At 40.9% G+C, this 22,306-nt stretch overlaps 1 protein-coding gene across 3 annotated transcripts in view; it reads left to right on the forward strand.

Annotated features, from left to right (window-relative positions):
* The window catches only part of ITPR2 (inositol 1,4,5-trisphosphate receptor type 2), a 267,849-nt gene that overhangs the window by 131,268 nt on the left and 114,275 nt on the right, over window positions 1-22,306 (forward strand). For all 3 annotated transcript variants that reach the window (XM_039379969.1, XM_027711719.2, XM_027711720.2), the window contains 7 exons: window positions 1,192-1,443; window positions 2,860-2,985; window positions 7,525-7,653; window positions 8,232-8,352; window positions 18,496-18,686; window positions 19,414-19,556; window positions 21,052-21,160. In XM_039379969.1, the coding sequence (XP_039235903.1) occupies window positions 1,192-1,443; window positions 2,860-2,985; window positions 7,525-7,653; window positions 8,232-8,352; window positions 18,496-18,686; window positions 19,414-19,556; window positions 21,052-21,160 (1,071 nt within the window). The remainder of the gene's footprint in view (window positions 1-1,191; window positions 1,444-2,859; window positions 2,986-7,524; window positions 7,654-8,231; window positions 8,353-18,495; window positions 18,687-19,413; window positions 19,557-21,051; window positions 21,161-22,306) is intronic.

A 22,306-nucleotide genomic window follows, 5' to 3' on the forward strand; every position in this document is an offset into this window, starting at 1 on the left:
AGTCATGACTAAAATTTTTTTAGAAACCCAGAGATAAATGAGAAATAGGAATTGCAAGAAAGACTGAATTCACAATTCATTCCAGCGAAATGTCAAAGTGAAAATAAGGAAGAACTGGGGAAAACACAAACAGAAAAGTTGTGAATTCAAAATTTGAAATGTTGAAACCCTGAAAAATGTAATGAAATGTTTCTTGACTTTTCATTCTGGGAGACTAATTTTCATTCCTGCTCTTGCTGCTTTCCCACCCTTGAATTCAGTAAGATGGGTTTTCATGCCACATATGGATTAGATATGTCAAGAGCCTAATTCACAGAATATGTGGTGCTGCCAAGCTGTATTTTGTGCTAGGAAAGGCTTGTGGGAGCTTATTTTCACTCACACTGAGAGGGCATTATGCTTAAAAGGAAAGGAGAGAGGGCAGGACTCCTGTCCTGTCCCAGCTCTGCTCGAGCTCGTGGAGCAGCACTGGCAGTGGGATCTGGATCCTCTTGAGATGAGTGATGCACTTGTAGCAGGATCAACTATTTATCACATACACCAGTTTTCTGTTAAATGGAAGTGCTGACATGACACTGACAATGTCATGACCCACCTGTCACATTTGTATGGGCTGGGAAGAATCATCCTTTATTTCCAATGCTGAGCAAGGTGGGAGAACAGGTGGGTTCCATTCTGGGTGAGCCACAGGCTTTTTGTGTGAGGCAGCATGGAAGATTTCATCTCCCTGCACCTCAAGTGCCTGTCTATAAAACAGGGGTAATAATGCATCCTGGCCTCAGAATAGGAGGTGAGAGTAATTAATTAACTTCAATAAACACTGAGATGGTAGGAATAATAAGGATGGCAGACTGTCTTAAGTAAAACAGAGCTACATAGAAATTAAACCTCAAATTCACCTTGCGTTAACTTGCTCCTTGGTGAGTTATTCCAGAATTGCACGTGTAGATAAGAGCAGAAGTCTGGATGTTCTTTTGACATGTGCATTTGGTAAGCCACATCAAAATAAGTTTTATTTGGTTGTTGAGTTGGTGCTTCTTTTTTGCTAGACAGTCTTTGCATACTTAAAGATAGAATGAAATGAGAAATTAAGAAAATCATAGAATTGCTTAGGTTGGAAAAGACCTTTAAGATCACTGAGCCCAAAATTACTGCAGTGCAGGGTGCTTAAAACTTTGATATCTCTTTCAGCTGATAAATGGTGGTGAAGATGTACTGATATTCTACAACGACAGAGCATCATTTCCAGTCCTGCTTCAAATGATGTGTTCGGAGCGAGACCGAGCCGATGAAAGCGGGCCTTTGGCGTATCACGTCACTCTGGTGGAGCTGCTGGCAGCTTGTACAGAGGGAAAGAATGTGTACACAGAGATCAAGTGCAATTCCCTCCTGCCACTGGATGATATAGTGAGGGTAGTGACCCATGATGACTGCATTCCTGAGGTAGGATTCACGGCATGACGAAGCAGACTTAGCGTTTTTAGAAATTCAGTGTTTTGTTGTTTATAATATACTGACAAGTTGAATATTTGTACAGAAAATGGGCTGGAAACAGGTGAATAAGTGAGAAAGGATAAGCAAAGGATAATTTTCTTCAGCAGAAATTTTCTCCTCCCTTATGCTTTGGTTGTCAGCCCTTCAGGCCACACACCTTGTTTTGTTTTCCTGGCTATGTCCAGTCTCTATCAGAGTTTAGTTCTCTCATAACTTCTGGCTGTAGCTGTGAAGACCCAGCTGAATGGTTGGTGAAGGCAATGTTTTGTTGCTGCCTGAATTTGTTGGAAATGAAGTCAGTGAAGAGTTTGAGGTGAAGCGTCATTTTATTGAATTTAACTGCAGTCCAGCAAATGTTTTTACTCACCGCATATCGAGGCACAATTCTGAAACTACTACCTGTCATGCTTCAGTAGGGCTGGGATATTATCTGATGGAAAAATGGGGCTCATGGCAACAGAACTCGGGCCTGCAGGCGTTAAGGCTCTCTCTGTACCATGGAAAAGTCCCCTTGTGATCAACTGATTCTTTTATTAAAAAGAAAAATGTTTGATTTTGCTCAGAAGTTCCTCCTAACATTCATTTCAACAGATGCTAATTAAAAAAAAACCCAAAGGAAACCCGAAGGTCTGATGTGAGTTTTCTCCTGACTGCGTTAAACATATGCAACTATCTCATCTCCTTTGACCGTGACAGGAAATTTCCAGTGCATCTGCATATGTTTATACCTAATCTATACATTTCAGGCTCTGGCTGTCCATTTCTATGCTGTGTGCATGCAGACTTACAATGCTGGAAAGCAGTGCAACTGCAGTCCTCCTCTGAAGCCCTGTGCTGCTATTGCTGCAGTCCCAGTGCTCCACAACCTTTCTCTTTCATTTAGATCCCAAAGTGCTGCAATAGCATTGTGGGAATACAGGGACTGCAGTCCCAGCTCTGCTATAGACATTTTATTTTATATTTGGCAAGCCCTGTCACAAGGCATCAACCCACCACAGTCAACTCAGCAAGTGCAGGGGTGTCCTGCATTTTGACAGCTCCTGGATTTAGAGCCAGACCCTTCTAGCTTTAATATCATATTAAATACCAGAATTTGGGTTGTTTCATGAGGGTTTTGTCATTAGAGTGAGAATGTTTGCAAAACATTTTTCTTCATGTGATCTTTCAGTGAGTACATTAAGGCATGTGCTGCTGTGCTTCTCCTTAAATCTTTGTAACCAAACATATGCATTATTGAAGGTATTAATGTTTGTTGGCACTGGGAGGATCATCTTTATTGTTCAGTATTTTTGCAGATACAAAATATTACGTTAACTGTTTTTACTGTTCTATTTTATACTGAGTGTGTTTCGGTTGTTCCTGCAGGTGAAAATTGCCTATGTTAATTTTGTTAACCACTGTTATGTGGACACTGAAGTGGAAATGAAAGAAATCTATGCCAGCAATCATATTTGGAAGCTATTTGAGAACTTCCTTGTTGATATGGCAAGGGTAAGCTTCACAACATGTTAAATATTATATTATATTTGGTGAAGTTCTTTTATTTTACTAACTATTTTTATTCACAGTTGACAATAGGCTAAGAGTGGTTTGTTGTTTTTATCATCACTTAACCTGTTAATTATTAGCAGTCTTCTCTTTCTAAAAGGGCATATTTCTCTTTTCTTCCAGAAAAATAAACTGAGTGCATGTACAGGGCTGAGAGCCTGTGTACATCTTTTGAGAGCACGTGTTACATGTCATTATGGTGGTGACTAAAACAAACCCCCACATCTGTAATCTCTTCCTTTATTTTGTTGTTACGGTGAGGATGAGGGATCAAAGTGTTCTTTGGCTTATGTTCCTTCTTTAATCTCACTTCTGCCACAGGTTTTTGGTGGCTGCTGGGCTATATTTGATCCTTGATGTTGGACAGTGTTTTGGAGATATTATAGAGCATGTTGTGATAGTACATGCCTATCTTTTCCCAATCTGTGGTCCATTATATTTTATAAAAGTTTTCACTTCTTGCATTCTTCATTTTGTTGAAATAAAGAAAATAAAAGGTTAAAGAATCTCAATTCACTCCTGCAGCAGACATGCACCCCAAAGTAATAGTGTGCCACAAAATAATTTCCATGAGACCTATTGGGAGAAAATACTATGAATTCTAGCTAAAAGAAGAATGAGTGCGAAGACTTGTGCTCTATGATAGGCACTGGGACCTGTTCATTGCTCTGTGAAACAGAAAACTTATAAATAGTTGGGGTTTATTTATTTATTTATTTATTTATTTTTAATTCCCCCCCCCCCCGGGAGCAGGTTAAGGCAGGGATGTTTGTGCTCCCTCTTTTTGCTGGTAACCATTTTCAGCAGTAATTAGTCCTCTCCAAACACTGTTTGCTTGCTGTTTGTCTTGTCTCTGTGGTTGCGTTACAAAGCGAAAGCCCTTCTGGACAAACCAACCTCTGCTGAAAATTAAGATCAGAAACATCCTTGGAGGGGCATTCTGACTTTTAACCTTGCTGGTTTTACCCCGAGAAGTATTTTCTCCTGTTTAATTCCCCTTCTGGGTTGCCCTTTCCTGATGTGTCCTGACCCTGACCCTCCAAACAGACTATCCCTCCTCTCCAGCCCTTGAACGTGACCAATTTTCTGTGCCCTTGAGCTACAAACAGACATGTAAAAAGAGGGCTCTGTCCACATTTCTTCTCCTGAGCCTGGAGACAAACTGTGCTGTGCTAAACGATGCAGGGTTGTCCTGATGGCAGCGAGCACCGGGCTCGCTTTCACAAACCCTTCTCACGAGAGAAATTAGACTCCAGGTCTTCAGAGGTGAACACTGAGTGTGTGATTAACACTGTATTTTGTGTGCAGGTGCTGTTGGTACCGAGTGGCCAAAAAGCAGTTTTATTTTGCTCTCCTGCAAAGCCCTCAGGGCAGATGCCTAATTAGTCCTCTTTATTTCCTGGTTAATGGCTAAAAGAGCATATCAGAAGTGCTCTGGCCTGTCCTGCTCTCCAGCCAGCTCCCCATGGATAGCTGTATTTTCCAGGTTATTGAGTGTATTTGTTCAGGTTTGGTGTTCTGTAGCCTAGACAGAGTCCATGTGTTATAAATACATCAGCGTTCTGTAGCTATCAGGACAGTTAGAAGGCTGTCAGCCTCATGAAAGATGTTACAATAACTTTCAAAGCATTTAGAAAAAGAGCCCTTTGATCCTCTGTGTTCCAGTGAGCTAAAAGGGATGCTTTTGTGTGGGGGAAGGGGAAATGCTTTTCTTCTAGCTGCTACAAATGCCTGTCAGTGGGTGAGTTTGTGAGCTTTGAGCCTGAGTCTGTTATTAGAGAGCACTAAGGTGAAAGACGAAGAGTGTTATCCTCAAGTTGGATTCCTTCTGGGGTTTTATACATATATATATATATGTGTGTATAAAAAAATAACGAATTTTTTTAGTCTGTTTCTGGATTGAGGAAGGAAATATTTAGCCCCCAACTGTCATTTTTATTTCAACAATGTCATACATTGCAAAGCAGGCACGAGGCGGATTCGTGTATAAATTGGGTTTGCCAAAAGCAGTCGCGCTTTCAAACACACCCTGTTCCTGCAGCTTCTGCCAACCTACTTTCTCCTGTGTGTGACTTTACAGTGTTGCACTGAGCAAAGTGGGTGCTGCTGCTGAAGGAAAGGCTTCCCTTTCCTGCGTGTGGCCCAGTCAGCAGCTGTGCAGTCTGAGCAGGATTAAAGAAAGAACCAGGATCTGACAGCCGTAAAGACATCCTGGCTTTCACTGCAGAAGTTTTGAAGTATTATTCATGTGAGTTTTGGTCCCAAAGCCTCTTAAGGGATTTTTAAACACTGTTTTCTCAATCCTCATCTCCATTTCATGCATTTCAGGGGTATTTTTCTTCCATGAAGAAAGATTTTTCAGTCCCCAAAGGGCAGAGGGATGAGAACAAACGAGAGGATTTCCAAATTGCTTCTGCGCTGGGAATTTTTCAGACCACTGTTGGAGCAGAGTGGCATCCCCACACACATGGCTCTGCTTTTCAGGCAACTAAAGGGGAAAACTTAAAAGTTTTGGAATTTAGTTTCGGTGATTTCAGAATTCACCATGCTAGCAGTGCACAGCTCCCTGTCTTCCCACTGGGATTGCAAGTGCTGAGCCTCAGAGCTACTGGTTCCAGCCAAAACTGGCATGCAGATTAATTAAAAGCAGAAGAACTTAGAGAGGTTTTTAGTTCTATGATCTCTCTTTTTATTGTTGTTGAAACAAGTTTTGATTATTAACTGAATCATTTACCTTTGTGAGGACTGGCGGTGATGATGGTGTCATACTTTCCCCAAAACTCAAGGGCTGAAGAGTTTGCTCTTTCAGTTTGGGCACTGTTGCTTCTCTGACCAAAGTCTTTCCTTTCTTGGGATGATAAAAAATGCACTACATGGAGGCATGACTTATGGGACATATTTTAGATAAGCAGACAAGCAAAGCTCCTCAAGATGCCTCATTTTTCCAGGTCTCAAGATATCTTTGGTTATTCCTCTGCCTACCATATGACAGTGCTTGTGTGTTAGAATCAAGGTGCTTCTGTGTTCCCTGAACACAGGTGCTTTGGGATGTCACATCAGCAACCTTCCTTAAAACATTCCTGGTGAAATTGCTGTCTTGTAGCCTCCAAGTGTGACAGTGGCAGTGTGTAATTAGAGAGAATCTTTGCCCTGTGTGAGATTCAGGTGCTGTGGATTATCTTTCTGCTTCTGTCACCAACTTTTCTCTGTGACCTTAAGCAATTCACTCAGCTTCTCTGGACTGCAGTTCCCCAGCCCTGGAGCGATGCAACGGTAAGTGTGTACCACTCAGGTTCATGACTGTGTGTTAAAAGCACAGACAGTAATGAAATGCTCCCCCAGGAACCTGTATACAAAATAAATTCTGCTTTTGCATAGATCCCCCAGAACATTGCAGTCATCTTTGGCTTGCATAGGCAAAAGAAAAAACAACTTTGCCTTCATTTCTTGTTACACGTGACTAGAACTGCTTATTTAAAGGCTGTTGAAGACATAGTGTGACTACAGTCTCTACTCCTTATTTGTCCAGTCTTGCTTCTTCACTATGTTTGACTCTCTGTAGACTCCTTCCAGTACTCTGTACACTGACATATGCAAAGTCAACATGACTCTGTGTGGATGTTCACAAGTGTTGAAAAGAAATAAAGGAAATACTGAAGGATGTAATCCACCCCAGTAATTTTTTCCTTTCTTTAAGTGTGACATCTTTATGTAGCAACAAACTTTTAGTGTTGTACCAAAGGGAGTCTTCAGGAGTCTTTTGTACAAATCTTCCCACGTCCTCCCACCATTTAATCATCGTTCTGTGCTCCAGAGTTGTCCTGGTACCATCCATTCCCTTCTTTCATTGTTTTAGCTTGGCTTTTGTATTTTCCCCATGTGGCTTCCCTAAGTAATGCTGCCTGTCTTACAGTACAATCCTAAAGGCTGCTGTATTGATTATGCTCTTTCCTTTCTTTACCTCTTTTTAAACATTTTTCCTGCAAAAATGTTTAAATTTTTCCTGCTTCACCCTTGCCACCCATTTGTGGTAATTGTAAAGAGAAGTTAAACATTACATGAAATCTTTCTAACCTCAGTTGTTTATGTCTCATCTGTCTCTAAAGCTTCTTCCAACCAGCCCCACAATGGGAGGAAAGGTCCGTTTTCTTCTTGAATCTGTCTAAATGTGTAAGTGGCTTGCAGTGTGCTGATTTAAGAGGATCTTTTCTTCATGGTGTGGGAAAGAATAGACAGGCAGCCAGAAAGAGCTAGTTCAGAAGAGAAGGGTTTTCAAAAGGCAACGTGGACCTCCATGAAGAAAGATAAGCTCTCCCAAATACAGCTTGAGCACTAAGATAGTAACCCCTGAAAGAATTTGTATAAAAATAATTTGGTTTTATCTTAAGAAGAAATATCAGATGTATTGTAGTAAATACAAGATAATAAAGCTTGCTTATTGAAAAGAAGTAAATGCCATTGTTTCCTCCTTCTTCCCTTCAGGTTTGCAACACAACCACAGATCGTAAACATGCAGACACATCTCTGGAGAAATATGTCACTGAGCCTGTAATGAACATTGTGAGTGGCTTCTTCAATTCTCCATTTTCAGACAACAGCACCAGCCTCCAGGTAAGGAAAAGAGACACAGACAAATATGTTATTCAGTCTTTTAATGAGATACCTTCTGTTCCCTGCATAGGAATGCTGTATCTTTTCATCCTCCTTTAATGTCTCTGTCCCCTCTCATGCCCCTGACTAGCAGCTTAATTCCTCTTTAAAACACTTAATTTAATCACTTACGTCTCTGAACCAGTAGGCAGCTCAGTGTGGTCAGATTTACATCTGGCTCTTGTGAATTCATTAGAGGGGGATCCTTGCAGAATAATGGCCTATCTCTGTATTTGTGTGAGAAAAGTGCTGTCCCATGACAGAAGGGACACATACCTGAGAACTGGGAAGACTCCCCTGTCCTTCTGCTCTCTCTTGCGTTTGCCTGTCATTATGAGGAAAAAATGCATGATTTGGCCTTTTTAGAGGTGCAGCATTGATTTCTGTTTCCACCAGTGCTAAACTTCAAAGAGAATTTAATGGAGCTGTGACTTCAGTCTATAAGCTAAAAACCCCTTGGTTTATGTTGTGTCAGACCCTAGGGCAGTTGTGAGGAGATCCTGAAGGGTAAAATTCCGTGTTTATCTTTTTGTTTTCAGACACACCAGCCTGTTTTTATTCAGCTGCTGCAATCTGCTTTTAGAATTTACAACTGTACCTGGCCAAACCCAACACAGAAAGCCTCAGTGGAGTCGTGTATCAAGACTTTGGCTGAAGTGGGTAGGTGCCAGGTTTTACTTTGATTATTGTTCTTCATGTTTTAAAGTTCAGACTTGAGGTTTACCAGTGTTTAATTTGACTCTACTGTCCTGAAGTTGTGATTTTAGAAATCCCACTTCCTGAGGCTGAATTCTTCCTTCTTTTATAAACCATTCAAATCTGTCTCATCAAATAGGGTTGTTAAGGTGAAACCTGTAGGTCAGAGAGATGATCTTGCTAAGTGAGTGATGATTGAACTTTCAATCATCAATTTTAATTTGATGGTTGAAACTTTTGATGATTTTGGCTTTTTAATATCAAGCAAGCTAAGATATTAAAACACAACATAAGCAAAGGTTTTCCTGTGCACGGCAGGGGGGAGTTGGAATGAGATGGTCCTTAAGGTCACTTCCGAACCAGACCATTCTGTGAGTCCGTGAGAAACTGGGGCATTTTCAGTCGTGCTGGGCTGCATTTGCACACGCTGTTTTAAGGAGCAATGCACAGCAATTGTGCATTGGAGAACACTCATCATTTTTCTCTTCAGTTCCTGGGGGATGTATTCACTATTGTCAGGCAGTCCTGGGCTTGTTCAGATTTTGTCCCATCAAGGAGTTGGGGATTGAAACCACAATTGTCCCACTCCACTCCTTAGCTTCTCCTCTTAGTCCTCACCATCAGACCTACTCAATTACTGCTGTTACAGTCAGCCTTGTCAGGGGAATATTGCCTTGCATTGTTGCTGAGACCAAATTTGACCCTCAGGGCAGCTAATAACTTATGTGCTTTCAAATCAATTCAAACACCATATTAAAGTGGAACTTGTTTTAAAACTTCTTATCCTGAAAATATTCTTCACAGTACATAGCTAAGATGGCAAAAGTTCATTAAGTTAAATTTCTGTAAATACAATTTTAAGTCTGCCATGACAGAAGAAAAGGGTTATTCAGTACAGTTTCTAAAAGTTTAGTTTCTAAATAGTTTCAGTGATGCTGATTATTTGTAGAATAAGGTTCTGCTCAGTGTGAATGAAAATCTGAGTAGAGGCAGAGATACATAGAAACTGGTTAAATTCTATTGTTGATACCTTTTTTAAAAGTATTAATAAATAATGATAAAACAATATGAGAGTGTCCCTTAGCCATCTGCAGCATCTGTGGCATTGTAACAATCAAATCTAAATTTAGGTTTTTGGAATAGCTTTACGGAAGTATCATTTAACATTTCAGCCAAAACATCTCATTAACTTTTTCTGTGTGTGAGAATAAGCAGTTACCTAAAAACTTAGCAACAGTCAATTGTTTTATTTGTTGTGCAAATGATTTAATTATGAATCCATCTGGCAAGAGAACTTTGGAAGTTAAAGACATTTTATTTCCTTTATGCTACAGCAATCTCCCATCCAGCTCCATCCCTACAAATCCTTGTTTGTGTGTTTAACACTTATGTCCTTGCTCTTCTCTGGCAGTTCTGGAAGCAGTCATCAATAAATCACTTCCTTTGGGAATCTGGAGAAAGGGGAAAGAAATAGGGCAGATGAGAGTATTTTGGAGACCGAGCACACCCTCTTGTGCTTCTAAGCAGCTCAGTGTCTTCATTTTTCTGGAGCTGCACCTAAAATCAAATTCTAGCTCAGAGAGGTCACTATGTTGTCTCACCAAGATAAGGGTATTTGGAAACTCCTGAGCATGGGTTTATTTTCCATTTGGCCCCGTGCCTACAGCACACAGCTGATTTTAGCATGAAAAATTCACAGCAAATTACAGCTATCCAGAGCTCTGGTGATTTATGGATGAGTCAGGCCCAAGGTCTCACTGCACTTTCTCTTCTCCCATGTGCTAGGGCAAGAGGAAATAGCCTCAAACTGCACCAGGGGAGGTTTAGATTGGATATTAGGAAACATTTCTTCATGGAAAAGGTTGTCAAGCATTGAAACAGGCTACCCAGGAAAGTGGTTGAGTCACCAACCCTGGAGGTATTTAAAAGATGTGTAGATGTGGCACTTGGGGATTGATTTAGTGGTGGACTTGGCACAGTTAGGTTACTGGTTGGACTCTATCTTAAAAGTCTTTTGCAACCTAAATGATTCTATACTGGTGAGACAGCCAACCTGAAATTGTCTCCGAAGCAGCCTGACAGGGAAACCATGGGTCCCCTTAAGGGAATGGCAGATCCAGCTTTATGGCCAGGTGTGCCAGCATGTGAAAGGGCTGCTGTTCTTTGGTGGGAAGTCTTCTGTGTGCCTCTTGTTCCTGGGGGAGCCAAGAGGAAAGCCCTGCAGCATGTCATGGCTGATATCTGGAGTCTTCTTCACATTTGTGACTTGGTTCCCTGTTTGGTGAATTTAATTTCTACCTCCGCTACAGTCCTTTCTTTCATTCCATTTTCTGTTTCATGGAGATGGTGTTTTATAAATAAGCTCTTGTGCTGTCCTGTGGGTCCAACCTCCTTCTTGCTACTCTGGCTTCCCACCCCTGGGACCTCAAGCCATGCCTTGGGCACTCTCAGGTGTGGCAGAGCAGAGCTGAGCTGTCGTTGAAGGGCATCGCCCCGTGTCCTCCTCTGGGACTCCGCAGCAGCAGGGCAGGGAGGCTGGGCAGCCTCTGGCGTTGCAGTGGGCTGGCAGCCTCAGAGCTGCTCCCTGAAAGCACGTCAGCAGCCACATTGCTGATCTCCTTGCCTATATCTTAATAATTAAGGATTCATCACTAATGGTAAAATCAAGCACAGTAAAATTGTGTTGTGTTAGAAAATTACCACGTTTTTATTTAGTGGTTTATTTTGATGGTTCAGAAAGGGAGTGTAAGGGAAGAGTTGAGGGGGGTTTCCCCAAAGAGCAAGTTGGCAGGAGAAAAAGTAGAAGATGATTTGACAAACACCCTTGTGCAAAGTTTGGCTGTTGAGCGGAGATTTTAACTGCTGGTGATACTCAGTATTTTTAGGCACAGTGTCAAATGTGTCTTGCCTGGGCTAATTGAGTAGTCCTGCCCCTTTTTTGTGGAAATATTTGGAAAAACTGCCCCAGCTGGGGGTACCAGAGGCTTTTACAGTTGAGGCCCTTCTGTGATTGGGTGTTCCACTACCCAAAATGGTGCTTTGCTTTGAGAAGCTAGAGGCATCTTCCATAACAAAAACATGGCAGCATTCTTGTGCCTCTTTTGCTGCCTATGTATGTGGACCAGGTTTGGATTTTGGCTAGGCATCTATAAGCACCCTTCTGCCCTTTTTATTTTCCTCTTCTGACTTCAGAGTCTGACAGCTTTAATGTTAAGGCCTTTGTGTTTCACAGCAGGATTTTTAAAAAAAACAACACTAAAAAGATTTTGCCTATAGGGAGTATTGGACAGATTTATAGCAGGCACCAAAGACTTCTGATGGAAAATAAGTGTAGTATAGAGTTGAAAGAACAAACTTGATTTTTTCTGTGTGTGTGTTGCTATGTTGTTGCCCTGGATTTAGAAATTAATCTCAGGAGGAAGAAAATACATACACAGATTTCCCAAGATATCAAAGATCCATATAATGTTGCACTTTTAAAAGACCCATTTCAGAGCAAACTTAAGCAACATACATTCTTCTCAGTGCTTACTAGTTTGTTGCTGGCAGGTGGATGCAACTATTGCCTCAAGAGCTTATGATCATTACATCTACCTTATGATGAGCACTGTAAGAATGTGCATTATCTTCCAGGTCAACAAAATGATATGTTGCAGAAGCTTTTTTTCTGATAACCCTGGTACTTCACTCCCCTTGACCACCAGGGAAAAACTGCATAAGCTTTTCAAGCTTCACTTGATGCTTTGTCTCCAGGCAGTTTCCTTCCTCCAGTTCAGCAGGAACCACAGAGGCTTGTTTCTCTTCTTCAGCAGACTCCTCTGTGGCTCCAAGCTGGATATCCAAGATTGGTATCCAACATGGATACCAATGTACACCAGTTTTTTATTGCCCAGTAAACATTTGGCCGCCTGGCATGAATATAAACGCCTGTGAAATAATATACGTATATTAATGTGCCTTGTCCACGCAGATTTCTGAAGCGAGTTACCACAGTAGTGAGAATTAACACATTAGACATATATCACTTTTGTTTTTTTCTCTGTTACTACATAGGACTGAGCTTTTGCTTGAAAATGCACTCCAAAAAATGAATGATCAAAACTCTGATAAAATAGTGACAAATTAAAAATGTTTAAAAGGTCCCCAGACCTTTGTGAAGACCGAGGAACTAAGACATCTAACCATTTCATTTATTTGAAATGAATTTGTTATCAAAGGACTTTCAGTTCCTACATTTTATGGTCTTTGCAAGGTTGAGAAGGGTTAGAGGCCAGTCTCAAAGTTTGCATTTTAAACCATCTACTGCCTTTCCATAAAGATTGGGGAATATCGCCTGTCCTCCCAGCTGAAGTTGGTATATCTTAAATTGGAACAGGGTCTTTCTCCCAGGGCTGACCAATCTTTCAGGGCCCATGCAAAGAACTGTCTTTGCTTCTTAATTAAGTGATGATTCTTCTATCTTCACCTTAGAGCAACAGTTTTCTGTTACAAGGGCGAATGCAGTTGTGTTATACTCTTGTCTCTGGAGTATCCATTAGCTTTTCCCCTTATGTTTTTAAACATTGCATCTTCCCTCTGATACTGTGTGTATCCCAAGGATGTAGCCTGTGCTGTGCTGTGACCACCACTAATGAAATAATTGGAATTTCCCAGATGACTAAACAGTAGCAGATAGGAAACCTGCATTTTGTTAGGCTATGTCTCTTGGCAAACCCTTTATAAAAAATCTGCTAGCAAGCCAAATCACATTAGTCATTATCAGATTATATCCTAGGATGATGTGCAGGAGAAGCAAAAGGAGAATTCTTGTTTCCATGCTACAAAATTGGAGGCAAGACATGTAAGATTGCCATTTTCCTAAGTTCAAAACTGGAACAGGTACAGAGGAAGCACTACTGTGATAGTCAGGGGAAAGGAGAACCGTATTACAAGAAGGGACTGAGAAAGCCCCATGTGTTTTTCCTACCAAAACACAGGCCTGTGTTTTTGCTCTTTTAAAGTACTTAGGAAGATAAATAGTCGCAGAGACATTTAAGCTGAAGGACAGTGGTGACCCAAAACCAACTGGACATAAATTACAGGAGGTTGTAAATAACCAAAATAAATTTAGATTGTAAATCAGAGGACTGGAACCAACTTTGGAAGGATGTCCTTGGTCAACGGGCTGAGAGAAAATGGAGAGAGGAGGGGTGGCAGATAAGCTCCCTTCATTTTAAATGGGGCTCCATAAATTTTCCCAAAGATATTAAAGAACATGAGTTGTCTGTAACAGAGAACAGATGGTCTGAAGGAGTAGTGAAGTCCTTTCTATTCTAGTATTTATTCCCTAATTTCGGGTCACCAATACCCCTTTGTACAGAATCCGAAAAAACTCTCCTGTGGCTCTTCCTGACCATACTGTTATGCCCTCTAAAGCCCTTTACTTTTCCCTGACAAATTACAAACAGGATACATTAAACATAAAATCTAGGTCACATTTTATTGCTTCTTTGGAATTATTGTGCGTCTTTTAATGTCCATATAGATGAATTTTCCTATAACAATTTTTTTCACTCCTGAAAATACGTTTCTTTTGCTTCCCATTTGAGCTTTAAAACCTGATTTCCATTTTCTAAAAAGATAGACCTTCATTTTCAATTTTTAGTTCAAATAAAATAATTATCCTGTTGTTACTTTTTTGACAGCAAGAAGAATAACATTTCAGATGAAGCACATATTTTATTCTATTTTAACTGTTTGTGTTTCCCTAATTGCAAGAAAAATTCAATGATGATCTTTTTACAGGCTGATAAATATTTTAGTGTAGATTTTCCGTTGGAAAAAAAACATCCAAGTGAAGGGTACAAGACTGGCAGGTTTGTGTCTTGTCTACACAAAGCTTTTATTTCTCTTAAAAAGTCTTGCTGTCTCCAGCATTAGTGTCTCTCCATCCAAATGCATTTGTTAAGCAGTCAGTAAATGATTAAGGAGCTGGAGGGACTGATTTATGGAACAAAATTAATTGAACTAAATATGCATCGCTCCATTACGTGACAACTGGGAAGTGTGGGAGAACATGATATAGCTGTCTGCAGCTACCAGAGGGGTGTAAACAGCAAGGAGAGGAAAGGCTTCACAGCCAGGCACAGCTGTGGCTTTTTCATGACCCACACCTGGTGCTGCAAGGGGTGAAACACCTGTGGGTCCCCCCAAAAACGTGCCCCAAGGATGGTTTAGGGTAGTGCAAAGAGCGCTGAAAGAGCTGTGAAGCCACGAAATGCTGTTGTGTTTTGTATACATTACAAAAGGTAATGGAGTGAAATTTAAAATTAGGGAGCACTCAGTGGAAATAGCAAGAACAGCAAGGCTCCTCATGGCAAGGTACATTATTCTGAAGAATGGGCTTCCAAGGAAAATTACAGGCGAGGGCCACTTCCTGGAAATCCTTAGTGCTAAACTGATCCTCAGGCTCAGGCAGGCAGCACAGTGAAAGGACAGTGCTTCAGCAAGCATTCCTGAAATAGGTCCACTTGCTGTGCTTCTGTGGAGAGAAATACATGCAGGTAATTTAACCAAATAACACCTCTGCCCATTCCAGCCTTTCTGGGAGCAGCTGGATGTGCTCCTGGGGCTGCGGGGGAGTCTCGTTCACTGATGGAGAGTGGCTGGATTTTTTGCTACTTGATTCTCAGCATTAATGTTGCCCTTTTCTTTTGAGTCCCTGCCTCAGAGTACTTTTTCATTGTTTAAACAGTAAGGGAAAGCAAAGCTGCTGATGCACTGGGTGCCCACAGCTCCATCCAGCACGGAGCAGAACATTTTACTGTGACCTGGCTGGATTTGCAGCACCGGGTTTCTTACCATTTCCATGGGTCCTGTTTGCTTGTCTCAAGTGTGGCTCTTGCTGATGGCATAATTGGGGGATTTCCCAGCAAATTCCATTTCCTCTGACACTGGCAAGTCAGTGTTGCATGTTCAGGGTGTAATCGGCCCTGTGCACGGTGCCCTAGGTAGGAATTGGGCAGTATAAAAGCTTGAGACATGCCCTTCACTGCAGGACAGAATTTATCTTTGCTGAAGATATCACAGAATATTCTGAATCGGACCCACAAGGATAATGGAATCCATGTTCTAGTCCATCCTTGTAGGTATCCTGCTGGATACTTATGGTACCCATACAGCCATGTAGCTTTTCCCCAAGTTCACTAGTCAGATGAAAGACAGAATTTTACCCCCTCTCAGCTACTTTGTCTCCCAGCTCTAACCCTACTTTGCAAGTTTGACTGCTGTCCAAAAGTATTTCTAAGTGGAACAAAAATAAACATGCTTTTAAATATTTGATGTTGATACTTTAAGGGAGATTGACACATTTTGAAGAGGAAAGCAGCCTACAACACCTAAATTAAAAATAAATATTTATGTTCACATTTGTTCATCAGCTTTCCAAAATGTAAAAATATGTTTCATGTTGTTTTAAATAATGAAATGTGAAACAAATGAAAGATAAACTTTCTACAAGCTGCAAAGGAATAAGAAGATAAAGACTTTGTTTATAGCTTAGACTTCAACAGTGCCCTTTGACAACCAATACAAATCTTAATTACAAATGGAATTATACATGTAAGAACTGTTCAAAACAAAGCAGTATTTTTTTTCTCCCTCTGGTTTTCTTTGTGATAGTTTTAATTAGCTGCAACTCTTTGAACAATCATAGTCCTTGACTGCTCCTTAGACACTGATGGAAGTTGTTAACTTCCATGGCATCTGTAGGACTGCAAAAGTCTGGGTTTTTCTCTGAACAGAGTGTTCCCCATTGCTAAATTTATTCTTCAATATATCAGGATTCTGCATGCATTCCACTTAATTGAGAAGTGAGCATTGTCCAGTAACATTCCAGTGATTGACATTAGGACACAATAAATTGGATTAATAAGCTGCAGCACCTACTCACACTGGCAGAACTTTAATGGACTTCTCTAGTAAAGTAAGCACCAACAGGGCAAATGTGTTTTGAAAAATAGCCCAGTTCCAGAATATGGAAAAAAACAATCATTAGAAATAATGGCCAGCCATCCGTGGTGTTTTCCACATGTTAATCAGAACCTGCCTTCAAAACAAAAGGAGAGTGGAAAGGAAAAGTCAATTTGTCTCTTCCCATCTTGACCTAAAAAAAAAAAAATGTTTATTTTTTCGATTCCCTGTGGCAGACTATTTAAAAGAAGGTGCCTACCAGAAGCAGAAGATGAGATCTCTCTTTCATCCCAGTGGAACAGCCTAATCCAGAGGAGGGTGCCCTGCACCTGTGGGAGCCATCAAAGGGATGAGAGTACCCCTGACAGAGCTCCCTGGCCACAGTCTGAGACTGGGGGGTGAGGTATCACAGCCAAATTTAGGTTTATAATAAATTCTGCCTTTACAATATAGTGTTCAAAGGGAGAGAAAGTTTGTGCCTTTTGGGATCTGTGAGTCACTGTGCTTGGCAGCACTTGAGCCTTCATTCATCTGAGCTGTGTGCCTGGCTCTGCTTGCACATACTCCTGTGGGGCCTGATCCATAGGCTGTTCGGGAAAGAAGGGCGTCTGTTGACTTCACAAGTTCAGGACTTCAAGTTGTATATGTTTTAAGAGCTGGGAAGGAGGAGTGCTGTGGACAGCGTGCGTGTTGGGGGGGAAATGCCTCAGAGAAATGTTGAGCAGAACTGCAACATAGGCTGATGCTTTTTATAAAATTCACCTTCTTTCAATAAGGAAAATGAAAAAATCAGTTATTATTAGTCATTATTCCAAATGAACTAGAACTACTTCTCCATTTTGCTTCTAAGTTTTTATTAAACATGAACTGTGCCATGGAAATTAAGTGAAATGACAGAATACAGAACCTAAGCACTGGAATGTGACCTAATCTTTCAGAGCTATCACTGCACTGATCACAGAATCACAGAATAGTTTGGGATGGAAGGGACCTTAGAGATTATCCAGTTCCAACCCCCCTGCCATGGGCAGGGACACCTTCCACTAGACCAGGTTGCTCAGAGCCCCATCCAACCTGGCTTTTAACACTTCCAGGGATGGAGCAAACTCTTTGTTGAATTTCAGACAACTCTTGCTTGCCACTGTGATGTCCAGTGGGATGGAGAGAAGCAGCTAACACAGAAACTTTTATGTGGGAGAGGGCAGATACCTTCTAACATTGCCTTTCAAACTGCCTTCTCAGACGACAGTTCAGAATGCAAGAGTAGTTTAATAGTGGATGCCCTGTAAGGATTCCTGCAAGTCTTTCCTCTTTTTTTTTTTTTTTTTTTGCCTCTGATATTGTCTCTACTGTCACTTCCTGCCCCCTAAGTCTAAAAACTAAAAAAAATTCTTTAACTATTGATTAAATTTTTTAACTATCAGTTAAACTATCAGATGTTTATTAACTATTAGATATATTGTAGTGGCATCCAGGAATCCAGGGTTTATCAATCCCAGCAGTATAGGAAACCCAGAGAGAAGAGGAGACAGTCTTTTTCAAATTTAATTTGTATGCACTTGGTTTCTCAAGGTCTTCACAGGAGAAATACACAGAAAAGCAGCAAAGAGCACTTGGGATGAATTGGATAAATGTGCATATGTCCACTAGAAAGAAGAATTTTAGAATTTGCTTCTGAATAAAGTAAAACCAGCTGTTGAAATAATAATGCATGCTCCTTTTGTCACTCTTATTAATATCTCTGGATCTGATTTTTTTTTCGTAAAATAAAAATTCTGTTTTAAAAAATAAATGCATCTATAAAAATACATACTGGAAATTATCCCATTCTGTTTTAAAAAATAAACGTATCTATAAAAATACATACTGGAAATTATCCCCATCTCATTAAAATTGGTGCAGCTTTCTTTCTTTAACAGGATTATGGCTGATTTCTACCACTTAGGTAGAAGTAGGTAGGTAGTATCTTAGGTATCCTTATTTTTAGATATAAGGCTCCTTATTTTTAGGATCCTTATTTTTAAAACCTGTTGAAGTGATATCCCCCTGCCCCTTAACTTCAGGAACAGTCAGATTTTGCACGCCATGATCTTGATAAGATTTTCAAGTTTTTGCCACTGTAAATGTCTTACTTTAACTTTTTTTTTCCTGTTAAAGCAAAGAACCGTGGGATTGCAATTCCGGTGGATTTGGACAGCCAGGTCAACACCTTGTTCATGAAGAGCCACTCTAACATGGTGCAGAGGGCAGCCATGGGGTGGAGAATGTCAGCCCGCAGTGGACCTCGCTTCAAAGAAGCTCTTGGTGGGCCTGCCTGGGATTACAGGAATATCATAGAAAAACTGCAGGTACAAAACCAGCAAATGGCTTGGGCAGTGGTGCCAGTGCATTTATCTCACATGTGCCAGATGTGGAAAGCCCCAGCAGTCACCCCCTGTGCCCCAGAGGATCATCCAAACCCTCCTGGAGCTCTGGCAGCCTTGGGGCTGTGCCCACTGCCCTGGGGAGCCTGATCAGTGCCAACCACCCTCTAGGGGAAGAACCTTTTCCTGAGATCCAACCTGACCTTGCCCTGACACAGCTCCAGGCTGTGGGTCCTGTCCCTGGTCCCCCCAGAGCAGAGATCAGTGCCTACCCCTCCTCTGCCCCTCCCAGGAAAGTTGGAATTGCAGTGAGGTCTCCCCTCAGCCTCCTCTTCTCCAGCTGAACACACCAAGTGCCCTCAGTGTCCTCACAGGGCTTCAAATCAAGGCCCTTCACCATTTTCATTGCCTCCTTTGGACTCTTTTTAAGGGCTTCATATCTTTTTTATATTGTGGCGACCAAAACTGCACACGGTATTCTAGGTGTGTTCTCCTCAAAGTGGTCCACAGAGCAGGATCTCCTTTCTGCCTTTTCGTGGCCACGTGTCCCTCTTTGGCTGCAGAGGAGGCAGTGGAGCTTTTAGGAGCTGTTATGTCAGGTCTATATCACTGGAGATCGTCTATGAGATGGAGATCACCTTGTGCACTTAGAGGTTCAACATCATCAGGAGTTTTCTTGCAGCTCTGAATGTTGTCCTCCTTTCTTCCCCAGGATGTGGTGTCCTCCTTGGAGCAGCAGTTCACTCCCATGATGCAGGCTGAGTTCTCGGTGCTGGTTGATGTGCTGCACAGTCCAGAGCTCCTTTTTCCTGAGGGGAGCGATGCCAGGATAAGATGTGGTGCTTTCATGTCCAAGTAAGTGGTGTGCAGAGGCCTATTTGCTTTGCTGGGAAGGATGGCAGGGAGTTAACATTTTCAGCAGCACTTAACCCTGATTTTCAGCAGAAACTTATGTATGCAGGTGGCTGAGTTCACTATTGAAAGCTTAAACTGACGGGTTTTGCTGCATGTTTTGTATTTCTCAGCAGTTTAGGAGTCTGGAGAGGAGCAGAGAGAGAGGTTGCTTGCCTTGTTTACCTAGAAATGGGATGTTAATAGCTTGTTAAAACTGTGGCAGGCTCAACTTCTGTTTTCTCAATGGGCTACTTTTGCTATTAAGTTTCTCCAAATCTACAGCTTTAACTGAGACTTTCCATAGTAGAATTTTCTTCATAGTGAAGCAGTGGGGGGCTCAGGGCTAGTGGTTTTTTGTTGAAGGTTTTTTTGGTATAGCAAATAGATATTTTTATTTTAAACTACCAACAGCTCTTTTAAAATACAGTTCACTGGCACCCCTACCTGGTCTTGAATTATTAGATATTTTATTTGCAGTCTATGCATTGGAATAGAGTCTTGCAAAGTTTTTATTAGTCCTCAAGTGAGATGCCCCCCCCTGCCCTTGAGAAACTATAATTTAAACAGGGAGGGAAATTAATGCATTTGGCAGCTCTCCTGATTCCTTGGCTATTTGTGTATTCTGCAGAAGTAGTGTTATAACAATACATTTTGTATATTTGGAAAAATTAAGCTAAATTTTGGGGTTGTCCCATCTCATGCCCTCTGTCCAAGTTCCTGTCCCAAGTCAGCATCAAATCATGTGTAGGGCTGATGGATGTGGCCCATGTACTGCACAAACATTTCTCCAGCAGTGTGTGAAAAATGCAAGGATCTGTGCATGGACCTGCTCTGCACAGACAGGCTGCTTCTAATACCAGCTTAATCTGACTAAAATCCAAACTCCTGTCACAGCCATAGCTGGAGATCGAAATGTACCCTGTTTTCTGGCTTGTCAAGTTGTTGTGTGAGTGTAAACAAAGGTTATGTTTCATCCAAATGCCTGTATTTCCGAACACTTCCATGAAAGCTTTTTGATGATCCTTTTGGCTGGATACCATTTGCTAATTGTATCATAAATATATTTTAACCATTGTGGAAGTTGGAAGGTGTAAAGGTTGTAGCTTTTAAAAGGTTTTGAGATGCATTGTGAGCACTGCTTACCTTTAAATAAAGGTTAAAATAAGTTACCTTTAAATAAAGAAAGGATGAAATAGCAAGTTTGGATCTTAATCTGGAAGCCCTCAGAAAAAGTGGACGTAGAATTCTGTCTTCTGTATAGGCAGTAAAATATGCAAAGTGACACAAAAACCACCTTGAAAGTCCCATTTCCTTTTTAATTATGATTTCTCTGGACTGCTTCTATTTCCTTTCCTTGAGGAAAAATATAGTGACAGGCAATTTTTGCATAAAGAAATTGTAGTATGGCTTAGCAACAATGTGCAACGCTCTTTAAGGTTTAATATTTTACTTTAAGGTTGATTAACCACACAAAGAAGCTCATGGAGAAAGAAGAAAAGCTCTGCATTAAAATTCTTCAGACATTACGAGAAATGCTTGACAAGAAAACTAACTTTGCAGAAGAGGTACTGCTACCACTTTAATATTAAATGTAGAACTAACAGCACGGTATTAAATGTTGGCTGTGGGACAGTAACAGAATCTGACACGAGTTCAGTTTTGTACATGTTTTAGAGATAACTTAGTGTCTTAGGAATGTGTGGTAAGGTAGGAAGTTAGATTGGAACAAAAGAAACTATCTGCCTTACACAGTTTTGTGTGAGGGACTCGGCAAGAGTTCAGGCAAGGAAGATTAAATGAATTAGCAGTAGCAAGTATTACTATGTATAATTACTATATATTGGATATCTGGTATTTCTGGAGACTAGTCTGCTTATGTCACATCTGACTTTACCATAAAATCATATTATATATGATGGAAATATATATATGGAAATATAAGGGATTTTTAATTGCAAGTGTACAGTTTTTCCCTACTGCCTGTGGTGCCAGACTTTTGTACTCCATACACTTCTTAATCCTTGTAAATGTGTGAAGGGAATGTGCAATGTTTAGGCAGAGCTGGCAGTTTTGGGAAGAAGTGGCATAGTTTGTACTCTGTAAGTGTCTAATTATTTCTTGCACTTCTCTCTCTCCCCTTATTGGCCATTTTTCTCTTCCAAACCCAAGTTTTTCAAATACCTCTTTCATTCTGCCTGTGCCTTTGGGTATCAGTAGCTGGATTGAGATTTACATGTCAGCTGTCCCTTCTTTTTGAGCCATGATTTTTGTGTGGTTTCCTCTTATCTGTATTTCTGGGTATTCCCCAAATCCTTTCAGTATTATTCACTCTCATATATGAATCATAGAGCTATTATCTAATCTCTCAGTGCTGATATCTGCCCTGCTCTACACAAGAATAACCAGTGTGAGCAGACAAAACCAAGCTCATCTTCACCTCCTATAAGAAAACTGTGGCTAGGCCTGGTCCAATAAATTCTTTTTTTAATGTCATAACACAAATTTCTCAGATGAAGCAGATATTATTTTTCTTAATTATTATTCATACTTATTCTAGTAGATTTCTGGGTCCATAACACCACTGCATCACATGGGAAAATTGATTTGCTTTTGTAGCTTCATGTTTTTTGCCAAAACTCTCCAAAATAATTGCATGGACCCACTAAAAGTTAACCTCATCTCAGGACTACGGGGGGGGGGCGAAGCAATAA

This window comes from Pipra filicauda, unplaced genomic scaffold, assembly GCF_003945595.2.
Source record: "Pipra filicauda isolate LSUMZ 115617 unplaced genomic scaffold, ASM394559v2 scaffold181_size1560634_pilon, whole genome shotgun sequence".
Taxonomy (NCBI): Eukaryota; Metazoa; Chordata; class Aves; order Passeriformes; family Pipridae; genus Pipra; species Pipra filicauda.